The sequence below is a fragment of the Balearica regulorum genome, chromosome 12 (assembly GCF_011004875.1).
Source record: "Balearica regulorum gibbericeps isolate bBalReg1 chromosome 12, bBalReg1.pri, whole genome shotgun sequence".
Lineage (NCBI taxonomy): Eukaryota > Metazoa > Chordata > Aves > Gruiformes > Gruidae > Balearica > Balearica regulorum.
This window is the reverse complement of record NC_046195.1, coordinates 22,406,633-22,431,168: the sequence shown is the minus strand read 5'-3', so window position 1 is coordinate 22,431,168 and position 24,536 is coordinate 22,406,633. Positions and strand designations below refer to the sequence as shown.

Genomic DNA, 24,536 nt, shown 5'->3' with positions numbered 1-24,536 from the left:
CGGTTAGATAAGGTAACGTATCTGAAACATGAGGAATAAACTCCTTGTCATTTAAAGATGTCAGAGAAACCAGTTTCACGCAGAATGCCCTGGAGCATTTTTCTCTACAGATCACCGCCACCACGTTATCGCCTTTCGGAAAGGGACCCCATTAGCACACTCCAGGAAAAAGCTCTCTGCTCCTTTGCAACCTCTGTAAAGAAGCCACATCAGTCTGTCCAACTTTACGGGCACTTTTCACCACCTGTGGCACGGCACAACAGACAGCAACAGGGAAGGACAGAAATACAAGAAAATTATGCGCATCCCTTGATATGAAGGGGAAAAAAATATGCCATGATGAAAACGAGTTGCTATGCATGACAGACCTTAAGTTTCACTATTGCCATGAGTGAGAAGGCATCCAAAAGGTGTTGAAATTAAACTTTCTACTTGATGGTCTCAGCAAGTTTGGTCCAGAGGAGTTAGCACATCACAGGAATGGCCACTCCTCAAGCAGCAGTAACTGCAGCGGGGTCCTTCGGCTGAGAACGTCGGGCTTGCATTGCCTAAGGAAAAACGGACTGCGAGCATTTATATTTAAACAACGGTGGGAATAAAATCTGGGAGACATTAGCAGCAACTGACAGAAAAGAAAGCGGTCTGTGGGTACTGGAAAAGATGTAATCTGCACTAAAACCTGGCTGCGACTGAACGCTTGGCTTCTCCCACCGAGGAGCTATTTCTGGGCTTGGAAACAAATCCTCTAGAGGGAGTCAGAAAATTGTTTAAAGGATTTTTTTTCCCTTTCAGTCTGATAGTATCAAAAGACCAAGGGACCACGAGCCATTCCACAAAGAAAAATAGTAATTAAAGAACTTCGTTTCATTACACGAGGAATATTTAGAGCACAGCAAAAGGCTCCTACAGCAAACAGAAACGTTTGCACACACAGAGGCACAGGCGCTGGTGCAGCAAACTGCCGACCGAAGGGGAATCCGCCTCTCCGGGGAACTTCAAAGAAAGACATTTTCACCTGTCAAAGAGATTTTTTTTTTGAAATAAAATCCATGCAAGGCAGAAGAGCTTTTGGGATGAAAGGCTTGCAGCGCCAGTGCCGGGGGGAGAGCAGCCGGAGCAAAGCGGAGGGTCGGCCTGCCAAGGTCAGGGCTGTCGGAGCGGGGAGATGCGGCATCGAGAGCGGGGAGCATCAGCACTTCCGAGCTCCTGGTTCGGCCACCAGATACCGAACTGGAGTAAATATTTAATTAGAGAGCAGCATGGCCAACGTAGCATCACTGTTTGCTTGTGGAAGTAGTTTAAATAATTTTAAATGGGAAAGTGAATTTAGGCCCTTTAAAAATTACAGCCATTGTACATCACTGGGGGAAATGCAATTTTGTTTGTTTTCCCCCAAAAAAAAAAAGTTATGAACAATTTCATTATATCCAGAATTTATTATCCATGGGTTGACAGGACACTTTTAACCTATTACAAAATTTATGGTTGTGATTTCAATAGCACTCTGTAGCTGTTTATGCAAATAGTCCCACAAAAATTAATGGAAATGCATGTGTGAAAAAGGGATTTCTGTTCCAGGAAAATACCAGATTTTCTTGGGTTTGTTTTTGGGAAAAAAAAAAAATAAATCTGAATAGGGATAAAAAGTCGATATTGCAAAACTAACACAATGAAAAACACATGGGAAAAGGAAAGTTTTCTTTTAGAGCTTCAAAACCAATTTACTAGCACATTTCTTTCACTTTGATGCCTGCATTTCCAAACGGAGGAGAAAACAGACTGGCCCAGCTACCAGTCTGCCCTGTCCAAGGCACCGCTGGGGCGAGGGAGGTGCTATGCTAGAACTGCTGAAACAAGAACCACCCCAAAAGTATCAAAAATAGTAATATCTGACATAGGAAAAATCAAACAAGCCCCTCTACGCTATCAAATATAAAATGAGGTGGGAAAGGCAAACCAAAACATGATTTCAATTTTTAATGATTCCCCCCCCCAAACGTTACTAAAACATCAACACATTTATTTCAAAAACCAGATGCTTTAATAGGAAACTTCTATCCAAACACTTCTGCCCACTCCAGTTTAGTCCCTAAACCAAATCAGTGAGAACTTGACCCCGAGAGGTTCTGCTACCAGCAGAGCAGTTGAAGATGGCATCCACTCCAGACAAGACTGGACTTTTTACTGCATTCCTCCCAAAAGAAAATTTGTTTTTGTTGAGAGCATTGGCAGCTCAGGCTCTGCCCTACCTTTCCGTTCAGCTAAGATACAGCTCGTTTGAAAATGCAGGCTCACCCCTTGAGACAAGTCTCACCCAGAGAAGACTCAGGCTTGACCCCGCTGCCAGGTGGCAGCAGCAGACGGAGTAGAGCAGCACTCCCAGGGGCTGGAGATGGCCCCACTTCCACAGGGTCTACGGAATGGGAACACAGAAGAGAAAGGCTAACTCTGATATTTAATGCTGGGAGCGTCACACCGGGGACTGCGGGTTGTCAGATTATCTCTGCGTGCAGAGAGGTAAGCTTAGGGGCTGGCCTGCTGTGGTGGGACTCATCCTGTTGTTCCTCCTTGAAGGCATCCAGAGAACCTCCAACCCTGCTTGCTTGAAATTCATAGAATCCCAGACTGGTTTGGTTGGAAGGGACCTCCCAGCCCACCCAGTGCCACCCCTGCCATGGGCAGGGACACCCTCCACTAGCCCAGGTTGCCCAAAGCCCCATCCAACCTGGCCTTGAACACTGCCAGAGATGTTACAGCCCCTGGTCCCTCAAGCAAAACCCCCAAAACAACAACAACAAAAAACAAACAACAAAACCAAACAAAAACCCAAAAAGCCCCCAAAACCCAAACCAAACCTACACCCACTTTTTACGAAAGCGTTTTGTTCCAACTACTCGGTTTCCTCTAAAGGGAAAGAGTATTATGATGCATCTTACAGAACACATCCCACCTTTGTAATTCTGTATAAATAGCAAAAGTAAGCGTTTGTCTCTGCACAGATTTTGTACCAACCCAACTAACTACATTTGTTTGGAAACAAATACAGTTAATTCATAAAACTTGCTAGTATCAGTGTAATTATATTAGTATAAACTTATTGGTATAGTTCATGAAATCACTTTACTATGCTTAAATGCATGCATAATTGTGCTTAAACCAGCTCTAAATTTGACAAACATATGCCTGACATTTTTAAAGTGCTAGTAAAGAGTATGTTCAAATGAACCCCTTAGAGATCTCAAATCTAAATTAGGAATCTGAGATAACAGGAACACAGAGATGGCATTAAGTTCCAGAAAATACATTCAGGCCTCAAGTCTAACAATTTGCCAATACCCAAAATTTCTTGCAGCTCTGCTTGCTGTTTGGCGTTACAGAGTATTCTGTGTTGATGAACACAAGAATTTGTTAGGAAACGGGTTTCCTGGGACACAGAGGGGGACCACAAGCAGCCGGTCACCCCCAGCAGCTGCCGCACCCTGCCAGACTCCCCACTGGTTTGTTCCACCGAACCGTCAGAATTTATTTTCTCTTTTCCCCCCTGCTACTTGACTATGCTGGTGACTGCTACTAAGCAAGCTGCTAATGTCTCTGAATGCAAAAGACACTCTCGGAGAGCCAGCTTTGGCCAAAACAGAGATAAAAGGACAGACACGGACGTGTCCTAGAGCAAGTCCAAGTGCAGGGCCACAAAGATGATTTAGGGACTGGAGCATCATCCGTACAAGAGAGAGGTGGGACTCTTCAGTCTGGAGAAGAGAAGGCTCAGGGAGGTCTTGCCGGTGTGTACAATAGATACCTGCTGGGAGGGAATGAAGGTGAGGGAGCCAGACTGTTCTCAGTAGTGAGAGTTGCCTCTTGCACTGGTACAAATTAAAAAAATATATGGAAGTGTCATCTCAGTACAAAACCCCACTTTCTTTGTTTTGTTTTTTACCATGAGGGTGGTCAGACACTGGAGCAAGGTTGCTCAGAGAGGAGGTATAGTCTCCAAACCTGACTTGACGTGGTTCTGGACAACCTGCTGCAGTTGACCCTGTTTCGGCAGGAGTCGACTTGTTGATCTCAAGAGGTTCCTTCCAACTTAAACGATTCTGTGACGAGTCCCATCGGTGACTTTTGTGCAAGTCAAAAACTCCACTGAGAAAAAAACCTAATGAAAAAATCTCCAACCATTATCAAGTTCCTGTGCATTACTCAGACAAAAATAACCCAAGGGGGGACAAACACCTTCTGGTCAGCAGTGCTGGCTCCATTAGAGACAACCTAGTGATTTATCTGTCAATACCACATTGGCTGGCTACGGACTCGTGGCTGGAGAGGCGGCAGCAGTGAATGCACGTAAATGCTGTGGAGCCACGAAGCAAGATCTGCGACAGAGAAAACTCATTCTAGACATCCTCAACTTCTCTTACTGCAGACCTACAGCACTTCCCAGGCGGGGTCAGCTGGCTGATCCCCAAACTGGCATTTGTCACATGGGTTTTCTCAATACATAAATAAATAAATGACATAAAGAAGCATGTTGTTCTGCCTCAGCCCCTTGCTCAGTGCCCCTGGGTATAGATCCATTCCCATCTTTACACAAGCCTGCAGCAGCCGGCTGGAACTCGCCAGCGTGAGGGATGCAGTGCAATCGCACATCTCTTTGATAGGGCCGTCTCTGCTTTGGGGGTGGGAGGGGAATCAAGGAAACGTCTGGTATGAAACAAGAAGCATCACAGGGACCGTTCAGTTTGAGCTTAAGTCCCAAATTTCCATTACCCCTGATACAACATGCAACACGGTAATTGCCAGACACATGGCACACCTCCACCACAGTGATCCATGAGATGGTTTACCAGAACCATGACTACCCATTTCAAAACATCACCAGGCTGTTTGGCTATACCAGTACTTAAATTACCTTAATCATCAGGTATCTATAGGCTACAGGCACTCCGCTCTCTCAACAGCAGTTGAAATGCAAAATGCTTAATGCAAACACCGAGACCCTGAGATGGGTTCCAAACGTGGATGCGCTCTAGGAACTTGGATCTTAAGTACCTGGAAGTCTTTGGACAACAGAAACAGCCTATAGAACAGACACACAGCTAAAGGGAAAGTCAGTCTGCTCAAAGAAAATAATCCAAATTGATTCATTTGGGGAAAAGATTAAAAAAGTTTGTTTGGTGGTTTGTGTTTTGTTTTTTTTTCCAGGTTGTGAATTTTCTTTACACACCCTAAAAACAAAAGGAGAAGTGTAACTCGTTACATTTTGTTTAAAAGGAAAAAAAAAAAATCCTGCCTGCTGAGATCTTACATTGGATTCTGAGGTTTTCCCTCCCGTGGGGAACAGATAGTCAGAATCTGAGAGAGATGGTAGCAAAATTTGCTCTGCAAAGGAAATTGCTTTACTACAGGTGGCTTAAAATTACCAGGTTTCTATTTATGTTCATTAACTCAAATACCTAGGGAGAATTAATGTTGGCTGAGACTTCAAATCCTTCCCCTTTCAAGCACAGGTTTCCAAAGCTGACATCTTTCCAAACCCCCCATCTCTGGGTTATCCACAGTCTCCCAACAGGAGAGAAGAGAACAACAACAAAAAAAAAAAAAAAAAAGGCAAGCCATATTTCTGAAAAGATCAAGAGGATTTCTTTTCCATCCTGCTTTTTAGGCATCATAGAAAATATTTTTTTAAAAAAATAACATTACAAACCACTTCTCCCCATTCTGCTATATGCTACAAGCAGGAACAGCAGCTTTTTGAGAAATATCCATAGAAATAATAGACCACAAAGGAATGAGAGCACTGGAAATAACAGAAACAAAGAATAAAAGAAATTCCAAAGTTTGCTACTTACCTGATTTCCCAGCCACGAGTTGTCATTGTTCCCCAACACCCCCCCCCAATCTGAAGGTCTGCATCTTAACCAGCTGAAAGCTATTAAATAGTCAGAGAATTAGCTTTGGACCCATGTGTATATTAGAACATCTGAAGGGAAATTAGGCAAATAATCACTTTTTATTCAGAAGCCTAACTCAATTTTAATATTAGAAGAGTACTACTTACTTCCAGTCCCACCAGTTTTCCCAGAATCTCCACCCCATTAAACTTGCTTGGCAAGATACTGACTGACAACACATTTCCCCAATGAAAGGCAAGTTAAGAATCACTTGATCATCGGCATTCTTTGGCAGCCTGTTCCTGAGAGCGTTTCACAGCCTGCCGAGGCGTCTGGGAGCTGATTAATGCTTCCTTAGGTATTACACACGCCTGATCTATACTGGTAACTCCTTTTGGGGACATGAGGCTGCAAAGTCACGTCTGGAGAACTCTTAATGTTCCACATAGATTGCTCAAACACCCTGTTCCTTCTGTTTGCTCCTATTGGAGTGCCATGGCTGGTCACTCCTGTCTAGTATCTGCCAAAGATCAGTATCAGTGGAATAGTAAACTTTGTAGAAGGCGATTCTAAATAATATTACTTTTGGATTTGCTAACAATAACATTACATAATAGCCAAGCCAGTTATTTCTGCTGAGGAAAAACACATCTGCAAATCATGGGTCACTGGTAAAAAGAAATTTCAATACAAAAGCCTTAGGAACATACTTGTATAAAATAACATTAAAGACAGAAATCCCTTTCTTTGATGCGTATTTCATAGAATACGAATCCCTCCTGGTCCGAACTCGTGTACTCTAAGGGCTTTACCTTATTACTTCCTTCCATTTCTTACAATCAGGTATAGCTAGCAAAACTTATGCTGTGCTCTATGCACATAGCCCACAGGCAAAAGACAAAACACAGTCTGTTTTGGGATATATGCTTACTAAATGCATGAAAGATTAACAAACTCTGTTTCTAGAAGTCCAGAGATGCAGAATTCCAGAGCCAGAAAGATAATACAAGACCCTGGAAACTGCAGTGGATATGGCCAGCAAAATGGTAATGCTAACAAAGCGCTGCTTTAACACACTTTTTGTTGGGCAACAAGCTAAAAGCACTTTAACACAGATGACATTCACTAGACAGCCACAGTCATCCACACAAAGAGAAGACTATTTTTTTGTTGGTTTTGGAATATCTGACTGTGTATCTTAGGCAATGGTGTCATTTCAGTGCTAAGTTACAGCCACACTGACAGCCAAGTCACATATACTTACCTTGGGGTGAGAATAAATGGGAAGGTTAAATACATTGTGGCACTTCACGGCTGTTGGGTGAAAGGCTGTTGTCTAGACATACATTTAATGGTCATTCTTCTACCTTGAAGGAAAGGCTAAAATGTATTCATTGCTATTAATGAAGAAATAAGAAGCAGGTATGCTTATCACACCAAAAAAAGCTTCGTAATGCAAGCTAGTGGTAGGTTAACCCATAACCAGCCCTTTATCAGCTCCACCAGATTAGCAACGGGCTTCCACTCTGCTACTCACTGTTACAGGACATTCCCTGCAAGTTCAGTTCTGACATAAAAAGACTACTGGACCTCAATAACCAGCAGGTAGCGGGATCCGCCTCCCTCATTTCAACACTGTCCCAGTGTCAATCTCACAACAGCAGCACATTTTCCTTACCGCAAGGTTTGGTTCTTGGGGAGAGCAGGCAAGGAGGGCAACGGTACGGCCGAAGCCTGCTTGCAGCCCCTTCCGAGTACTGCGATCCCCCAGGTCTGCACAACGCGATTCTGTTCAGGTTGTTTTCCCTGGTCTGCCTAAGCAGTCATCTCTGTTGTTGTCTGAGGCTCTGAACGGGGTAACCTGGTTCATTCAAAGCCTGTTTCTGAAGACTCCTCAACACATTACTGGGCTTGCTGACCTTCACTTGCTCATGAGCCTACTGCATCTGAAGATGACATGGTCCAGTTTTGGTCATGGCAATACCAAGGACGCGGCCCTCGCTCCTTCTGCTCTGCTTTCCCTTGGCACAGCTCCTTCCAGTCCTCTAGAAACAACCTGCAAATCCTCAAACAGGAACTGGTCTCCTGCTGAAATGATGGTACCTGCCAAAATGCGGACCTGGGCTTTTCCTCATCCTGTTGTTGTCTACTCTCCTTGTGGGATGGAAATCCCTAAAAGGTACCAGTACAGGCTAGCAACAGGGGACTGTCTGACTTTAGGATTACCCCACTGAAAGAAACCAGGATGGACAGTAAACTACAACTCACTGAGGGACCCCGTGGAAAACGATGGCATCTTGCAAGGATCTTGGAGGTGATCAAAGTCCCAGCAAAGAAACTGTAAAATTATAAAAGGACAGGACAGATCCACTTAACCATTGCGGTGAGATGGACTTGCCTGTATCAAAGCCTCAATAAAACGTTAAGGATCTGAATGGCCTAAACAGAGGGATTGCCGAGGAGATCCACGAGGACAGCAACGCTAAGGATCTCAAGAGCGTTTCTTCCCCAATTTCAACACTTTAACCGGCAATTAAACCCAAGGCTTTCTGTATATGTGATCAACGGTGCTGTAAACGTGTGGGTTCCCACCCTCTGTCAGGCTCCAAATTAGCTGCAGGGGGATTCTCTCCAAACAGGATCAGGCCATGAGAAGAAGTGGCCAGCACCAAGTACAGGAGATGGTTCTCGACAGAGGGAATAATATATGCATGCATCTAATCAAGACTTAAGGGAAGTGCCTACACTTTTTAATTAAAACACTAATGAGCTTAATGTATAGGATTCAGTAATAGGACCTTTTGGCAGGAATCTAAAGGATACCCCTAAAAAAAAAAAAAAAAAGGAAAAAGGCAAAACATGCTCTGTGGGTACTTCTACACTCCCATCACTCCTTTACTGTGGACTTTTTTTTGGGGTGGAGTTCAGATGTACTCTGGAGAGTACAACATTGCTCTATGACTATAAAGTGTATTTGAGATAGAAGCAGCCCTTTGCAGAAAAAAACCCAAACAACAAAAGCCAACATTCAAGTAGCATCTCCCTTTGCTTAAATTCATCTCCTACCCCTAGCTTTAAGGCCCCCCCGTGTTCCCCTTGCATCCAGAGATGCTGAGTAAAGACACATTGTGAGTATTCACAGAAGGAAGGTGGAAAGCTGGAACAAGTTGAAGATTAAATCAAGGGGAAGATATTTTGCTGGTGTCTGTGAAAACCAGAAGTTGGTGAGTCACCATCTTCATTTCAGAGGAACAAAAATCCACCTTTAGTACTCACCCCTAGCTAGTAAATAATCCATCAGAATCCCTCCATCTTACTGCACAGAATAAAAACCCAAAGGGGACTTGCTTATAGCATTGTACTGTCCTTGTACTAATTCTTTTCCTGGTACTAGAACTTACCTTTAATTACCTGTATGCAGAGATGTATCTTCAAATAAATATACATGACCACGTATATCAGAGTGTTTGAAAAGTTCACAAACATAATTAATACAAAACACTCAAGTCATTCAACTTCTCATTTGTACGGTCGTTTGTCGTGAACTTGCGTGCAAATGAGATGCATGCCTGGTAAAACGAGTACAGCTCACCTGCGCCCACAGCAGCTCAATTTGCACGGATGGTCATTGCATGCAGCACGCATGCAGCTCTACATACCTGCGCACGCTCCCTCAGCCCTGCTGATTTTCAGAACCTGGTCCTGTAAGTCTATTTATTTCCCCAGATGAACACCCACATTTCTTTATAAGCACACGCTCTCGTTCATGCTAGCTGGCATTCCTGTGTTTTCCGATGCCTGTAGTAAGAAACCCCATAACCGCCAAGTGAGTTTTCTTTTTTATCTGTTTTCACACAAATTAATTGGAGTTTTGAATGCCTGACTGACCTGTGGAACTGCCTTGGAAAAAACCAGAGGGTGGCCACAGAATTTCCACATACAGAAACAATATTTGAAAATGCAACTCTACTTGTTTTGCCCGTATTGCAGCAATTTCTAGAACTCTCAACTACCAGAAGAACTTAAAATGCTAATAAACCACAAACATCCAGTTCCTATGGTTTTCCACTCATGGGGCTGAGATACAAAAGCAAATGTTTAAGGAACAATGACAGAAAGAGTACATTTTTAAGGCTGCTGTAAAAACAGTAAAGTAGATGTAAGAAAATAAACAAGGTTATATCATTTTGTATTTTCAAGAAAGAAACTATTCATGAAGTATGGAGGAAAAGCAGAAGAATGCATTTTATTCCTCCCCTCATGGGGCTTTTAAATATACACAACATATCACAAGCTCTGGGAATTTTCAAAGAGAAAAACGCGGCACATAAGCAGTAACAACATTCAGAGCCTCTGAATACTTCCCTAGCTCATCTCCAAGCACACATTCCAGCGTAAAGATCTGTGCTTTGAGCTTCATTCAGAAGACACGCGGAATGCTGAGGCACTTTGTACAGCTATTATCTGAAAAGTCTGACCCCGCAACAAATGACACTATAGAAGAAAGCTAAATTATCAAAACTTTATTTCAGCATTGTATGCTCAACAGGGTGTTTTGCATATCTGACTAAGCAGCCAATTTGCTGCTAGGTAAGCAAAGAATTTCTGATCCTGTTTGTACAACACTGAACTCTAGCACACAGAGGGTGAACTGTGAATATTCTGTGAAGCTCATTTGATTAAATCACTTACTATTTTTGTAACAGCATTTCTGTGAAGGAAAAGCACTTCCATTCAGCGTAAACGTCACAAACAGAAATGAAAATACATGATCCATATGAAGAAAAACAAACATATAGGGCCTAGCCACCCTGTTTCTTTTTGAAGTGAAGTCTTTTTATGCTTAGCAGATGACAAATCCTTTTGGCATATTCAAGATTTAATATCCACCACTTAGTCCTAGGTTTTGCTTTCGTCATATTTAAAAGAAAATAACACGTCATTTCCCAAGGCCTAGAACAGTAGTACTGCACACAATATGGACACTGATTAATAACAAGAAATCCTTCCTCTCCTTTTCTACCCAGACCTTTTCTGTCCCCTCCAGTCTGAAAATCCTGGTAAGATTTGCTAGGTCCAGTATTGGCAGTTTGCTCCTCAACCATCGCAGCACTCTGGGATTGTGTGGATGGGAAGAACCCATTTCAGCCACTTGGCCTCTAGACTCGCTCTTCAAAGTACCATCTGATACACTTTTTATGTCCTCTCTAAGGTTCAAGGTTCAGCAATGAAGCCTGGATCCCTCGCGCTGTAAGTGACGCCCAGCGTGAAATACATTAGAATAGTAGAAATATAACTGTTCTTGTTAGCAAAGAACAAGTCCAGAGAAGAACAGCTAAGATCATCTTTGTATCATATCAAGTACATAGGCACTTTAGAAAAATGAAGGCTGAAAAGGGATTAAATTCCTCCCTCTACATACCTAAAGGGATAAATATCAGAGAAGCAATGCTATTTGATCTAACAGATATTGTGACTACAAGGATACAGCCAAACCACCACGAAAGAATTAAATGGCTTATATCCACCAGAGGCTTTTGAACAGCCTCAGCATCTTCTCCAGTTCCATTTCCAGTTCAAGGCCACTCAACTTCCTCATGCTGATCACACTTCCCTCGAGGAACAGTTTTTCCTTGACATATTGACCATTCAGACCGAGACCCTCGTTGAGGAAAAAACTGCAGCTACTTATTATTACTGCCACTTCAATCACATAAATACCAGACAGAAAGAACGAGCCAAAGAACTCCACAGAAAAGAATCTAATGGTTACAGAGAAATTACAAGGTGAACACAAGTCAACAGTGTTTATTTTGACAGCAGCACTGCACTTTATGGGGATCAAAGACAAATAGAACCCAGGTCTGAGCCAGAGTACAGCACCCAGCTTTGGAATGTTGTGCCTTAAGAAAGAGGTGTACCTAATACAGACTACGTACAGAAAGCCAGTAAGAACAACTAGATGTTCAGCAAACAACCTACAAGGAAGGGCTGAAGAAAAAGAGGAGGCTGGCCTGACAAAAAAAAGACTACAAAGACTGCAAGTACTTTATTTCAAGTGTTTTTAAAAAAAGAAAATAAAAGGGGAAAAAAAAAAAAAGGAAATACCTTCTTTTCTGTTCACGGGCTGTAGGAGAAGAAATAGGCTTACACTGCAGCAAGGAAGATTCAGGTTAGATGTTATGACCAGCAAGGATGGCAAGGTACTGGAGTAAATTACCGGGGAGCAGAGACTTCAGTGTTACTTACCTCCACGAGCAGCCCACATAAACATCTGTTAGGAAGAAAGTTATGTGAGGCTGACTCTGCCCTGAGAGGAAGTATGGACTACATGGCCTTCTGTACTTATGAGTCAATGTTTGATTATTTCATGTTCTATCACTATTTATTTCTTTTACTATAACGTCTATAAAGTCTGGCCACTAACTTATGTCAAGTCCTGGGACAGGATAAAATTCCACAAGGGGCACAAAAAGAAACTAATAGGCAACAAGAGGACAGACAGGCAGGGATGCCCAAAGAAACAGCAAGACAACACTGACAGTCCCAACGGTACGTCAACAGGTAACTCTGAAGACATTTGCAGTCATCATAGTAAAGGAAAATTAAGGGTTGTTCAGGAGAAGGGGTTGTTTATGGGATATTCCTTCGTGACAATAATGGCTTCAAATGCAACAGGCAGACTATGGAGGCTGGCACACTGCATCAAGCAAAACTGGTGGCTATGGTGAGGTGATGAGAAACAGGGCAGTGTGGGATCTGAGATAACGAAGAATACTTCCCACTGACAGCAAGAGAGCAGAGCAAAGGAAAAAGATGAAATGCCAAACCACTACCCTGTACGAAGCTCTCCGCAGCATCGCTTTGTGTGGATGTAACGCATGATGAAATTTGTCAAGTTAGAGAAAACAGGATTGGAAGAAGTGATTAATTAGATGATGACATTTTGTGTAAGTTTTCCATGGGCAGATGGCCAAGGATCTCATTATTTAAGATGTCATGCAGAAAGAAATATGGAAGTTTAGACAACCCTACTCAGAGTTAGAGAAAAATCTTATTTCAAAGATGATGCCCAATTTGAATTTGTGTGATAAACAGATAAGGCTGTCTCATCTGCCACGACTAGGACAGCAAAGGAAGACCATCAGAGGAAGAGAATCTCCAGCTTAACTGTGCAATGAGGGAACTGAAGCCTCATTTACACAGACACTTTCAGAAAGACAAAATGAGATTTTAAATAGTGACAGAAAACAGAACTAGGTAACACGAGAACTGCTGGTGTGACCACTAGTTCCATGCTTACACAAAGTGAGACACAGAGGAAGCAAGATGACGCCTGTGGTCTTTGATTACATACAGAAAACAAAGAGGGACAAACACAACATAGTAAGGAAGCACCTAAGAAAGTGAGAAAAGAGCTGGTGGCAAACAGCTGCAGATACCATGGGAAAACAGAAGTCCAAGAGCATGACTGCTAGTGGCAGAAAGAAGATGACCAAGGAAATTTCTGCTTCTAGCTAGTGGAGAATCTCGGTCCTTTTGGTGGGGAATAAACATGTTTATGTTGGCTTTGCACCCCATTGTATGTTGTAGAGTGATCTGTGCCAATGGATTTAAGAAAATCAGACATCATAGCCTCTTCTGCTCTGAGATAAAGGTCAGGTTTGGACTTGAACATCACTAACGTCGAGTCATGAATCACAACCTCAAATGACTTATCATCTACAAACGGATGTTACAAGATCATCCGTCTCAAGACGGACCGGCTGACTGAGCCATTTACTGAATTTAGTTGTGATGTGACATGTTAACCCCCAACACACACACACTTGCCCACAGAAAACACCTGGGCTTTCTTGTTTTCCAGGGGACTGTTTTCACCTGCAATTTTATGGAAGGCTGAGGTACCACATAAGCCTCAAGCAGTAAAACAGGGGGTACAACAGCAAACTTTAAAATGCATTACATCTATCTGGAGGGCTAGGAACAAGACAATCACATCATCATTTATATATTCCTACAAACTAAAGCAAAATCTTTTGTTCAGATCACAGAACTCAGCTGTGTCAATTGAATTGCTCTGATTGAACTAATTGAATTTCAATTGCTTAAGTCTGGTTTTGAACAGTTTTGTATGACAGTCAAAAGACTGAAGACTTCCTTTAGAAATGGCAGTGTGTGTGGGGAGGGACAACAAATGATTTGGCTGTTACCCAGAAAATAACAAATGAGTAATGTATTTCACTGGAGCAGCATACCGAGGTTTATCGTTTGGTTGAGGCCTCCATTTAGTAGCGGTGCATGAAGCACTCCTGTTTTAGGGTCCTCTTTCCATGAGAAAGGAGGTAGGGACCCCTGCTCTGCAGAGTACGGAACTAAAAGTAGATGTTACTTATCAAAGTCCTCCTTCACCGCCGTAGCTACTATTATGTTAGCAGACATGAAACCTACTCGAACTACAGCTTTACAGACAGACTGCGTGGGCTACTTGTAAAACTCCTGCTTTTGCCACCCAGGAACTCCATGCCCACCTAGGAGGGAAAACACCACAACGTGGCCACAAGAGGATTAAGAGTCTCAATTATTTCCAGAAAAACATTTATTTAATTAAATTTTAATTAAATGCCAGACTAGATCTCATGGCTGATGTCTACCAGCAGCTTCCGTACAAACTTGCTGATTGTTCTTTATTCTCACTGCAGAAGTGGAATGGTAAGCAGCTTATGAGCCAAAACCAAAGCGCTCACGAAGCCAATGGCAACAATTCCAGCAACCCCACGAGCCAGGCCACCGCGGCCAGTATGCGCTCAACCTCCTATTCAGCATCGAGCCATTACACTTATTCCAGTGCATCACTTCCACTTTAAAGGCATCAATTGTGCAGGCATGCAAGAACACTGCTTTGTAACTTTCTAAAAAGGCCCATCTACTTTTATCTTTAAAATTAATCTGCTTTTGATAACTTCTAGAGTTTGCTTCCTTCCCCCTTCGTTCCGTCTCTGAATAAAGAAAGCATCCACGTATTCCAGCACAAGTCAAGGATTCAATTTGTTAAATTAACTTTTCCTTTTCTTCCTCCGTGTCTTAAAAGTAGCTGCATTTATTTTTATAACTGGGCAAAAAAAAAAATGGCAGAAGACACACCACACACTTGAAGACTAGTCCGCATGTCTTGGTACTTTTGGGCAGACAGAGGGGTAACTCTGCTGTCAGTTTCGATTTATAAGTTCTGATCAATCTAGGTTTCCCTAGATTTCCTATCCCATAGGTATTATTCATAGTTCTGAATGATTCTATGATTATTCATAGTTATCAATCCATTGGCTGGCTTTGTCTCCGCCCTGATGAGGTTTTGACCCGTTACAAGAACTGCAAAATCCTCTTTCAGAGTGCTGGCTAAAACAGGAGCTTCACGTCCTGTCGCCACCTGTGATCAACCTTGGAGTTTAACAATGGAATTATTTATGTAATTGGGCAAAAAAAAAGCGATGGATGTACAATGCACCATACATTTGGCAGAAAAATTAACTAGTCAGCAGAGAAACTAAAGGATTATTAAACTCTACTTGTTAACCTACTTGGGAGACTGTGAAGACCTAGTTGTTGAGGAAAACATTCTGGGATGAGCTGATCTTTTACACCAGCTGAAACTGTAGTTTTCATTTTAGAACTAGAACTATTTTTATTTCATTAGCTTGAAAAGGTGATTATTTCGATTTTTAAAAAAATAATCAGTTTTCACCCTGCTTTCTGTATTGGAAAGAGGTTCAAAGATGGCACAGAAAAAGGATTAAGCTTCAATTTTCAGGCTTGGGGTTTCCATTGTTAAGAAAAATAATATCCACAACCTCCAGGCAAAAATAAATTTCATAGAGAATCTTAATTTTTAATGGCATTTTCAAAATTGCTTGTGACTCTCATTCCTTAAACTGACAGACATCTATGACAAAGAAAATATGTGATATACCTGCCACAAAAAAAGATCACTTTATTAGGGCTGAGCCCCAATGCACATATATATACATGCCAGACATGTAAGCTACAGAACTACCCTACTTACTATCGCTCTGTTTGCAGTCAGGAGGTGCTTGGGAGGAGTACAGGAGGAGTACAGGGAGTCTCTTCTTGCCCTATAGTACAGTTCAATCCTACAGTAGGACTGAATTTAGGTCGGTAGGAATTGTACCATAGCAGTGAGCAGGGGCAGCAGTCAGGGATGCTCACAGAACACTTTCACGAAATAACTAACAATCTTGTGATAACTTTGTATACTGGGAACTTCCGATTCCCTCTTCACCTTGTTGCTGAATCAAGCCACAAAAGCCTTTGCTCAAGAACGCCAAAGAAGCTGTAGGAGGTAAGTTGTTAAGAAACAGGACATGGAAATGACAGAAGTGAAGCACTGGGCAGATGAGAGGTTAAGAACAAACCTGGAAATTCTTTGAAGAGGATAAGAAAGACTAAATAAAATTAGGAAGGTTGTGTGTGTGTGTGTATGTATGTGCTGCAATATTCTCTTAAATAGGAGAGAATAATTATTTCCACTGCACAGATGAAATTTTATGATCTGCTAATGCAGATGTTGGGGCTAGGCAGGACTATAAAAACCAAAGTTCCTGAATTCCAGATCTATCTCGGACACTAGACTGACCTTTGGCAATTCACTTTAAGACTTTTAAATGGAAACTGCACTTACTGACTGCTAGAATAGTGATGTTTGATGACACACGCTGATAAGAGAAGACAATGTGTTGGGGTTAGTATTTCAGAAGTCCCCCCACTTTCCAGTAAAAGATTTTTCTCATTTGAACTAGTATTTATACTACAAGGAAGCCCCGGCTCTAGCAGAACATTCCTTATCCCTCATGCCCCCAAATTTTTTAAGAGCTCCTCACTCCAAATTCCATTTTGGATCAAATCTGAAATGATTCATTCAACATAACTGGAAACAAATACTAATAAATGAAACATCTGACCTACAGTTTAAGGAATGGCAAATAGAGAGTATTACCACAGAGAGAAGTAGAAAAGTCCTATTTATTACAATACTGAAGCAAATGCATTTATTACTGAAATAAAACCTTGTGTAACGGAAGTGCAAAAATACAAGGTGTTTAAGGGTTGGGGTTTTTTCTTGCCTGAATTCAACAGGTTTTCCCCGTTATCAGAGTAATTCAGTCCCTCTGAATCCCTGGCCTTTCACTATTACTTACAGAAAACACGAAACAAAATTTTACCACCTCCAATTCTAAAAGTTTAGCCCAGCCTAAAGACTTTAGGAAATCCTGTGAAGCTTTGGTGTCAGTCTGAAACCTAGCAGAAACAGCTCCATGCGTGTATGCCAGTCTGAAGTTGGCAAGTGGAACAAGGTATCACTCTTCTGCTGCTCCCATCTTTACCACTTACACTACGACCAATAGAGCACTGGACACACAGATTATTTATTTTTTTTTTAGTACTGGCAGAAGTTACTACAGCAGCTGCACTGGAAATTACACTAGTAACTATGTCCCATGAATCACATTCCTCTTGAAGTCCCCTGCCCAAGAACTGTCCTCACTTTCATCTTCACTACTTAAACTGTCAGACTTGAAAGCTCCCACATCCATGGCAGCAACTTTGGTATAACACGCTCTTTCTACAGCAGGTGCGTCTTATTTTCAGTGTAAGAAAGAAATGCACTCCGTTCTTCTTCAGTAAATCAAAACCTAATAATTCTGTAAAGTCTAAAAACTACATCTCCTTTCCCCCCCCCCCCCAGAAAAGAGCAGAACTCGTCAAATACTCCTAAAAGTTTTCTTAAATCCCTAGTGCAACAGTAAGGCTGCTGTACTTTCAACTACATTCACGCTGCTGGTGTGCAGGCCTTGTAAAAACCTGACATCATGAGCTTGTTCCTTTAAGTAACTGAGACAAACAGCTATTAAAACAAAAACCAAAAACGCCCCAAACCACCTTTCTATTTATCCCAACACACATTTGACAAGAATTGCCAAATTTTCTATTTTAAATAGAGTCCACCAAATGTCTCTTGTCATTTTCAGGAACAGCTAAATCAGTCCTACAAACTCTTGTTAATAAACTTCATTCTATACAGTTTCATTTTGATATCACTCTTCACTGTATTTTCCACCTTAGTTACAAGATACATTAACACACATTTTTAGCTTTGAATTTTGGTATGTATCCTTCTTAAACTTTTTGTACTAAAATTGCCATTTTTCTTTCCTCCCTCTGATTCTGTGTTTTATTCTGCCGTACCACAGCTGAGTTTATCAGCTTTTTTACAGGAACTGTATCAGAATTCCTTTAGAATCCCTAAAGTTCTTTTCCTACTTCTGTGTTGACCCACTCACAGATTTATGACAGGCTAAAAAAAAAAAAAAAAAAATAATGCTGATTTCCCACCCTCCCTCCTGTCACATGTCTAACAACTTAGTGTATTTTGATTCTCTGTGAACTACCCAGGAAAGCTGCATGGCCAGCTCATTTGAATTCAAAGTTATGCTATTTCTTCAATTTAGGATTTTTTCACTTCCATGTTACACACACACATTTCCCCCCTAAATTATCCTGAATGTCTGTCTAGTAATTAAGCTAATACATAATATTTTTGGCTTACAATGTCTAATTCATGAAATTTTACAAAAGTTCTGAAGTTGATCACAGACAGGACAGCTTGTAAAAGGACAACCAAGCAGTAAGAATGACTGAATATTCAGTTACAAAATAGGTAATATGTTTTATAAGCCACTGGAACCGAACAATCATTTTTCATTTGTCAAATCCCATAGAGTAAAATGAAGTATCAAAACCATAAAAAAAAGCACTTATTTGTAATGATGTCATCCTACTTTCATAATAAAATGATTAATGCTCCAGAAAAGAAATACAAAGAAATTTGCTAGTTTACACGAGGAATTGCCTGGTTATCTAAAGAACACAGACAAAAAAAAACTTAAATCAGTACTCTTAAGTATCCTTTTCACAAAAAGAGACAATTCACAGTGCATCTCCTGGTTAAAAAACAAACAAACAAAATCCCTCCAAAACAAATCTAAACCCTGTCCTAAAAGCCCACCAACTACGACAACCAGTTTTGGTAACAAATAAAAAATATATTTGACAAATAGAAACAGGAGGGGGGATGGCATACTGCAAAAGACTTGCAGAAAACTATTTAAACCATTTTACAAACTGGTGTACAAGTCATGGAAGGTTTACAGGTGTATATATTGATCATCCTATTCCTGTAGACCAGTAAAAATGTGTGAAACAATTTCTTCCCTTGTTTTGTTAATCATGTTTTTCTAGGCTCTACTGGTATGCCTGATATTGTGCAAATATAAAAAGGGAAATAACATCCTACACTCAACTCTGGGGGAAAAAACAGCTAGTTTTGAGACATATCAGAAGTATTCACCTCTTCTCCTTATTTGCTAACTTAAAACAGTTGCTTCCCATTCCATACATTGCTTTGAATAACATTTCTTCATTTCTTGTCTGAACTTCCCAGTTGAGTATCAATCTATTACTTGAAATCACTGCTAGAAAACGGAATATTTTGACATTAACGTGGAGTATTCTCAAGCAATTAATGCAGAAACCAACGGGAATCACTCATAAGCCAGAGCAATTATACACCGGCCCCAGAAGCAAGCACTGATAAACATACTGTTTTGAACTTGCCCACCTCCCTCAAAGAGCTGATTACATTTAAAAAAATGAGCAAATAACAGCAGACAGGAACCCTTCTGGGTTTAGACTTGACCACTCGGTTTACACCTTGCTAACCACTACTGGGAGAGATTTAAACAACTGAACAACAGACAGAAGGCACAGCACCAACATCCAAGCCTCTTAAAACGGTAGTAAGCTCCAGAGCTTATTCATCCAACATCTTGAGCTCTTTTTTTTTTTTAATTCTGCCTATAGCACTCTTCTATTGACTTTAAGGGTCTTGACAGGTAAAATTGTGTTGTCAGAAATTTATATGGTTTCCCAATGCCCATTTTTGTCCCTTTTCCCCAGAATTCCTGGATCCCAGCAATTAATACGGTTCTAAAATCCCCTTAGTGACCAATACTCTAGCTATGCTGTGGGGTGGGGAAGTTAAGGGCGGGAAGAGGGACAATTTCAGAACAGAATTTTCTCTTTCCAGTTACCATATCTACATGCACAGAAGTGACTGAAGAAGATGTTACACAAAACATGAAGGAATGCATTGTCTAGATGCAGCAGGGACAAACAAGATACCAGCAGATCTACAAAGGAGTATTATAAGCCACAAAAAACAATCAGTGGCTCATTTCAGCAAATGCTCAGCTACCCAATTTTACAGGCATAGAACACAGCAGGATTTCCCACATGATGCATATGCCTAATGTATAGGAGCCCTTCGTATGAAACTTGCGTCAATATAAGGCTGAAGTTAACCAAAAAGAAAAGAAAGAAAAAAAAAGGAAAGAGAAACAGGGAGAACCACCCATAACAAAAAATAAACTATGGATGAAGTCACCTAAATGGCCAAATTGCAGTTACAGTAAATAGTTTTTAAAGCTAGATCAGAAGATACCTGAAAGATAATCACAGAGAAGCGCATAAAAACCTAACTCAGGCTCAGTCATAACTGAAGAGCTTCTACAATGAGTGTTTTCAGTATTTTAGATTTTAACCCAGGACTCTGACACGTGATCACCTTCAACATGCAAACCTGTATTTAGAATTTCTTTTTCATACAGTCAGCAACAGATTACTTCGAGCAACGAAGAAATTGGACAAATATGTGAACCATGTACAAAAATCAAACATTAACTGTAGCGATTACAGCGATTACTCACAATATTAACTTCTTTGTACTTGAGCTTTAAAAACCAGAACACACAGATAAGAACAGAGAGTATTTTGATCTTCCAACAGGAGAGTGACCAGGGATCCTACAGAGCAGTTTCCCGCCACAGTAAGCAGGGCTCAGACCACTTCTGCTGCTCTGCTCTGTTAAGGACTCCGACAAGACAGGATTCCATATACTGTGTCAGTACGCAGTATTTCTAATCAATGACATCCATAACAGATTGTTGACAGCTTTATTCATAGAAACACATAATAAAAATTCCCCAGCTAAGACTTAGTATTGCTCCATCAAAATCTAAGTTTCTTCCCCTACTATGAAGGGAACAGAACCAGATCCTTAGTTTAAGTGGCATAATCACATTCATTTTAAAGCCGATCTCCCTTTTTTTTTTTCTATCCTGAAAGTATTAGTCAGTCTAGTGACCAGATTTTTTTGTTGCTGTTTGTTTCAGAAAAGCTGTACTCTGCAAAGATGTTTTTAACCTTTATTTACTGTTGTGATAGGATGCTTAGATATTTGGCCTGTGCAACATTTCCATTCATTTTTAGTTCTCCAAACGGTTCTCAAGACTTCTCAAACTCTTGCAACACAAACAGAATGTACATGAATGGGGCAGAGGGAAACCAACAGCTATAAACATTTAACTTTGGTTTTGAACTTTGAATAAGTTTACCCCAATAGCTTGGAGGGGGGCATTTTATGCAACTTTATATAATTAGAACACAAACTACGTTCTTTCTTCTGAGAAAACAAAGGGAAAAGAAAAATTATCTCTGTATTCTCAGAAACTTTCTTTTAAAAAACATTACAATGCTTTAGTTTATACTTATAGACACTTTGTTTCCATGATCAAAGTTCTTTTCCAAAGGTCTTCACCTGTGCCATGAAAATAAATTCCAGACCAAACCTTCCTTTGTGAAGCCTCAGCTCAGGGGCCACCTTTGTTCACACCTGTAAAGGAGAATTTAGAACAGAGCTAAAATAAAATTCACCCTAAACCACAAGTCCTAAATGCTTTGTAAAGTTTATATTCCATAACTACTTCAGTAACTTCTATTATGTTGAAACTGGTGCCACAGAACAATAAATAAAATGACTTGTCCATGCCACAGACAAAACTGAAATCCAATGGCTCTAACAGTGAAATCATAACGAGGCCCTAAACCATCACACAAACATTAACCTGTTGCAGAATACTAGTGGTACCTACTATAAGTCACACTTTTTACCTTAAGCTGGATCCAGCTTGACCTTTCTCCCAGCTCGCACCCTCTCAATAGAACTGGTGCATTCATTACAGTTTATCCGCAGATGACGCAGGCAAAAGAACTATCTCCATCCTGCATTGTAAAATAAGACAGTTTTTTCCACCAATTCCCATCTTTTTTTGTTGATAGAGAATATCAAATGTTTCAAACAATGCTTAGGTATTTTTACAGCTCCTTCTTTTCAACCATCCGAGGTGAAGGCAAGGTTAACAAGTCCACAGAACTCCAGTGACTTTGCACAAAGGGACGACTGGGAATCTCACTAAGCGAATGAAGCCCGTTTTACCTATCATCTGCTACACCCAACGCAACAGTCCCCTGCGTTTGATAAAACCAGTCACAAGTACACGGACACAGGCAAGCGTGGGGTTTTGCCACCGCCAGAACGCTAGCGGATCCAATACCTGATGCAGATAGCTAGCCCTGCCAGGACATATTTGGCACCTCGTTTCAGCGGTCTGCCTGGCAAAAGATACAGGAGAATCTACCTGCCATTGGCAACACGGGCCCTGCCCCACCACTTCATCCACAACTGGAACAGCAAGAGCCTGTTTCCAAGAGACCAGCGAGGCTTCTGGTGACACTTTCATTCAGAGCAGCTACAAGCATCTCTTCCCAGAGAGAGAACCGACCGACTCGGGATTTCTTTGCACAAGCAACGCCTCCGCGTCCTCCCTCTCTGCCCAGAGCCCTCAGCAGCCCCTTCACCCAAAGAGAAGGACCCCGAGCGGCAACACCCCGCGCTGACCGAGCGCCCCCCCCCCCCCCGCCCGCCACAAACGGCACCGACACCCTCCGCACCCTCCTGCCGCGGGGGGGGGGGGAGGCCCTGCCGCGGGGACGCCGCTGAGGGCGGGCAGGGCCCGGCGGGGCTCCCCAGCAAGGCAGGGCAGAGCGGTTCGGCCTCCCCTCACGGCCGGCGCCGCCGCTGAGGAGATCGGCGCCCCCCCCCCCCGCGCCGGCCCGCCCCCCCCCCCCCCCCTCCTCCCCCGCCTTCGCCTCGCGCTCTCCCCGCCCCCCCCCTCCCCGCCGCCGGCGGCCCGCGCGCCATTCCTCGCGCTCCGCCGCCCCTCAGCCGCCCCGCTCCGCACCTTTCCCTCCCTCCTGGCTGCGCGCCCCTGCCCGGGCGGCTCCGGCTCTAGCGCCGCTCCCCGCCCCGCGCCTCGGCGCCTCCCCCAGGATCCGGCAGGCGGGGGAGCGGAGCGGGGCGGGGGGAGAAGAAGGCAGAGCGCACCCCATCCCCACCGCGGAGCCGCCGCTCCTTCCCCATCAGCCACCAGCACGAAATGATCCTCCGCTCCCAGCCGGGCTGTCCCCCTGGCCGGCTTCGCCGCTCCCCCATTGGCTTCCACCGCCCCTTGCCCGCCCCATTGGCTCCGGTCTCGCGTTGAGACGCCGCGGTTGGCGGGGACGGACGTCAATCAGGCCGGAGCCCCCGGGAGCGCCCGCCTCCGCAGTTATCAGGTTAGTGTTCGCCGCGGTGCTGGGGCTCGGGATTCCGAGCGGAGCTGGTTGAGCCCTCAAAGTCCCTCACCGCGCTGGCTTTGGGGGGGTCTGCATCGGTGTCACTGCACGAGCGGAGCCGGGGACAGCGAGCGCCTCCCGCCAGCCACGGACATGGACATGAAGAAAAGGATCCACTTAGAGCTGCGGAACAGGACGCCCTCAGATGTAAGCAATGCAAAAAAAAAAAAAAAAAATAAAAATCCATCCCACATTTTTTTTTTTTTTTTTTTTGGGGGGTGGTGGTGGTGTGTGCGGGGGGAAGTGCATCCCAACCCCGCGGGGCTCGGGGGGCAGCGGCGGCGGCGGCGGCGGCGGGGGGGTGGCGGGGCCGCTGCTGCCCTTGAGGTGCCTACCTGTGTGTGTGTGTGTGTGTGTGTGTGTGTGGGGCTGTGCACCCCAATTTGGGGGTGCCCGAAGGCGCACGCGTTCTGGTCTGGGGGAGAAACTAGAGGCTGCTCCTGACTCTGCCGGTGTGCGATGCCTTCGGGGGGGCTCGCCGTGCATTAAATAAAAATAAGTTGGTGCTCCTCTCTTGGCGTGTTTAGTTCGCAAATATTTGTACTGGGTGCTGGGCAGGGAGAGGCAGACAGGGACTGCGAGTGAGTTGCAAATGGTTTAGTTTAAAGTGCGTCTTCATTTCTTTGCAGTGATCAGGCAAGAGAGACTGGGGAGCCATATTTGTAACTTTGTAGTCCTCATGAACGCGCCCTTTCTCTCTCTCTCCCTCTCTCCAGATGCTGAGAAGATAAAAGAAAAGAATTTTAAACCAATGCTTAGCGTTTTTGGCGATCGGGTATCGCCGCCGGTAGCGCGAGCGTTGAATAAAAAAAATATTGCAAGAAATAAACGCACTCTCCACCCCCTCCATCCCCACACACACGCACACGCACAAAAAGGCTGGATGTGTGCGTGTGCGTGTTTTTCTCCCCCCCCTCCTTCCCCCTTCCCCCGGGGCCGGACTTCAGGTTGTTGTTCCGCGTCTCGCGGAATAAACGAGAGAGAGAAAAACTTTGTCAGGAC

At 43.0% G+C, this 24,536-nt stretch overlaps 1 protein-coding gene and 1 long non-coding RNA gene across 3 annotated transcripts in view; one reads left to right on the top strand and one right to left on the bottom strand.

The window, feature by feature from the left end:
- Positions 1–17,325: 17,325 nt before the first annotated feature.
- Positions 17,326–24,536, bottom strand: part of LOC142603456 (uncharacterized) — an 8,255-nt gene continuing 1,044 nt past the window's right edge. The window contains exons 2-4 of the long non-coding RNA XR_012837384.1: positions 23,102–24,253; positions 21,972–22,082; positions 17,326–21,693 (exon numbers count right to left, since the gene is read on the bottom strand). This is a non-coding gene — a long non-coding RNA (uncharacterized LOC142603456). The remainder of the gene's footprint in view (positions 21,694–21,971; positions 22,083–23,101; positions 24,254–24,536) is intronic.
- LOC104634694 (acidic leucine-rich nuclear phosphoprotein 32 family member D) overlaps positions 23,548–24,536 on the top strand; it is a 22,717-nt gene continuing 21,728 nt past the window's right edge. For both annotated transcript variants that reach the window (XM_075764205.1, XM_075764203.1), the window contains exon 1: positions 23,548–23,681. In XM_075764205.1, coding sequence (XP_075620320.1) covers positions 23,628–23,681 — 54 coding nt within the window. In that variant the 5' untranslated portion in view covers positions 23,548–23,627. The remainder of the gene's footprint in view (positions 23,682–24,536) is intronic.